General features: G+C 35.8%; 1 protein-coding gene across 1 annotated transcript; it reads left to right on the plus strand.

Annotated features, from left to right (window-relative positions):
* Positions 1–789: 789 nt before the first annotated feature.
* LOC307147042 (uncharacterized protein) lies at positions 790–2072 on the plus strand. The gene is made up of 3 exons (XM_079851492.1): positions 790–892; positions 1412–1499; positions 1604–2072. Exon 3 carries the CDS (start codon positions 1682–1684, stop codon positions 2015–2017), a length of 336 nt encoding a protein of 111 aa, XP_079707618.1. The 5' UTR covers positions 790–892; positions 1412–1499; positions 1604–1681; the 3' UTR covers positions 2018–2072.
* The last annotated feature ends 1045 nt before the right edge of the window (positions 2073–3117 follow it).

The following is a 3117-nucleotide window of genomic DNA, read 5'->3' on the forward strand; positions in this document are numbered from 1 at the left end:
CCAACAATGGGTAACTTATTGTTTGTTCTCAAAGACTTCTTTTGATGTTTCATCAACCATATATTAGTCCATATTGGACCATATTGGACCAATTGAACATCTTTCTGGCCAAAGAGCCCTGGAACCATATTTGGCCTTTTGAATATCTGGCCAGAGTCCTCCTCAATCATTAACTTTCTGCACATTCTCATAGACTCCTTCTGATGATTCACCAGCCATATAGTCGTCAAAATTTGACCAATTGAACAGATTTCTGGCTAAAGAGCCGTGGAACATAAATTCTCCTTCTGATGTTTCACCTGCCAGTCCGTAGTGCAAATTTGACCTTTTGAATATACTTCTGGCCAGAGTCCTCCTCGCACTTGAACTTTCTGTACATTCTCAAAGACTCCATCTGATGATTCATCAGCCACACAGTAATCCATATTTGACCAATTGAACATATTTCTGGCCATCATGGGAAACTTACTGTGTGGTTGATGTAACATCAGAAAAAGTCTATGAGTATATAGTCTTACCCTGAGGACTCTTTGGCCATACATATGCTCAAAAGGTCAAAATTGGACTAAAATCTTCATGACGTAACATCAGAAGGAGATTATGAGGATATATAAAAAGTTAAAGTTCCAGGATCATTTGCTAAAAACATGTACAATAGGTCAAATGTGGACTATTGTATGGCTAATGAATCATCAGAAGGAGTCTATGAGAACAAATAGTGAGTTACCCATTGATGGCTCTTTGGTCAGAAATATGTTCAATTGACATGATGAAAAAAGTACCGTGTTTATCTTGTAGGGTCCGATGAAGATACTGAGCGCCTCATTAACTGGCGCATTGCCAATGATGTCCTTTTCACAGGGAAAAGAAACGCGGCAATCAAAGGTTTTGAGTAAGTAGCGGTCATTGACATTTGTATGCTTTTGTAGATGCTGTAGTAATTGGTATTTTACTTTATTTGTTATGTGTCATAGGCTTATATATTTGCTGTTATATTGTGTAAAAAAAAATTATCCATCGGATGTAGGAAAAGTCTGTCCCAATGTCTATCCCTCTGATTTGTTATAGAAATATTATTGTGAGTAATTAAATATACATCCACTGTACAACTCCTGTAAAATGTTCCTCTGTGTTTTTTAGTCCAAAGGTGTGCTCAGTAGGAGAAATGATATGGATATGTGTTTACTTAAATAGCTCTAGAAAGGAGTAAGTTAGTGTGAGAATAATTGAGCTCTAAACACTCTCATTTAATGTCTGTTTTATTACTATTTTAGGGTGTACAAGTGATACTCATAGGTTTTAACTTAGTAATGCATGTTCTGTGTTTGCTTTATAAATTCAAAAGCTTCCAATGGTATTGTTGTGAATAACTTGTAAATGTGCTTGCTGTGTTCTCTTTTGGGTCCACAAGAGCCTTCGTTCATCAAAGCGACCTGCTGGGAAAGGTTTCAGCGGCATGGGTTAAGAAAAAGTGGGAAAATCTTAAGCAAAAGTACAAAGTAAGTAAATGTGATGTATGTTGTCTTCTATTTTGCCTTAAATATAAATAATTAGTTAAATAAAATGTAAGTAATTGTAAGTCTTTTTCCCACAAATGTTATAGGATCTTAAGTGTCCACAGTCAGGGGTCAGCACAGAGGGAGGGGAACTGACAGCCGCATCCTGGAAGTGGTATGGGGTGATGGATGCTGCATTAGGCTCAAAGCCATCCATCACCCCACCAGTATTAATACAGTCTGGTGACCAGGATGAGGCTGTTGGTCCCTCTGTTCCTGGCCCTTCTAACATTGGAGGCACAAAAAGGAAGAGAGGGTCAGGAGAGAGTGAGCTTCTTTCCTATTTGAGAGAGCTGGAGGAAAGGGAGGCTAAGAGAGAGGAAGAGGCACAGCTGCGAGAAGAAAGAAGAGAAAGAGAGTTTGAAGAGAGGGAGAGAAGAAAAGAGGAAGAGAGGGAGAGAAGAAAGGAGGAAGAGAGAAGAGAGAGAAGAAGAAGCCAGGAGGAGAGAAGAAGAATTTAGAGTGAGAATGGAGAAGAGGGATGAGGAGATGAGAAGAGAGGTAGCAGCTAGGGAAGAGAGGCTCCTTAATTTGATGGAGGTCCTGACCAAATCTTTAACTAATAAATAATTGTAATTAATTAATTAATCAGTTTGTATAAAGAGTTAATCAGTTATTATAATGAATTAATAAATTAATCAAATTGTAAATTAAGACCATCTCTGGTATTTTTCATTCTGTTTGAGTGATTATGGTATTAATTCGTTCTGTCTTAAATTATATTCCAGGAACAAAAATATGACCATTCTTTAATTCTACAGTAAATGTAAAATCCATTGATAATATACATTTTATATATAGCCTACTAGTGCAAAAGGCCTGTGCAAAATCAGTTTTTGAGTGTGTTTTTAGTAATTGTTGGTTTGGTGTGTTTGAGAGCTCATTGTTACAATTACACAGCAAAAGTTCTGAGACATTTTTATTTGTCTTTGGTAGAAAGCAAATACTGATCCTGACATAATGACATAAAATAAATGTGGAAAATTGAGTAAAAATATCATATTCAGAAGTAAACAGTATAGCTGATTTAATGTTAAGCTAACAGAGTCTTTATGTCAGAATGTTTATTTTTAAACCACAACTTTTCTTTGTGCTTCTTTTACAGATACAACCCTCTAATGTCAGAATGTTTATTTTAAACCACAACCCTCTAAAAATGATATATTTAACAATATAATTTGCATTTCTCATCCAAACAACGCCATCTCAAACTTGGCACTGCACTTACTCGTGCCCGTAGCAAGACACCTGTCAAGTTTGAAATCCCTCGGACTAAAGGTTCGACAGATATGCTGTTAACAGACAGACAGACGTTTGTATAATTTTTATATATTTATATACAGTGCAATGCATAAGTGAATACACCCATGCTAAAGTTGACTAAAAAGAGGAATAAAAAATCATATTTTGGAAATTGAACTTAATGCCTTAATTTAAAAAATTAGGAAAAATCCAACCTTTAAGGACACCAATTTTCTTTGTGAATGAATAATGTATCGTAAATAAATAAATGTTCTTCCTTAAAATACGTGGTGCATAAGTGAGTACACCCCTATGTTAA

Source organism: Squalius cephalus (genome assembly GCF_949319135.1).
Source record: "Squalius cephalus genome assembly, chromosome: 19".
Lineage (NCBI taxonomy): Eukaryota > Metazoa > Chordata > Actinopteri > Cypriniformes > Leuciscidae > Squalius > Squalius cephalus.

What these genes read in the sequence shown, in the direction of transcription:
- LOC307147042 (XM_079851492.1), top strand. Translation starts at nt 1,682, where the DNA reads ATGGATGCTGCATTAGGCTCAAAGCCATCCATCACCCCACCAGTATTA.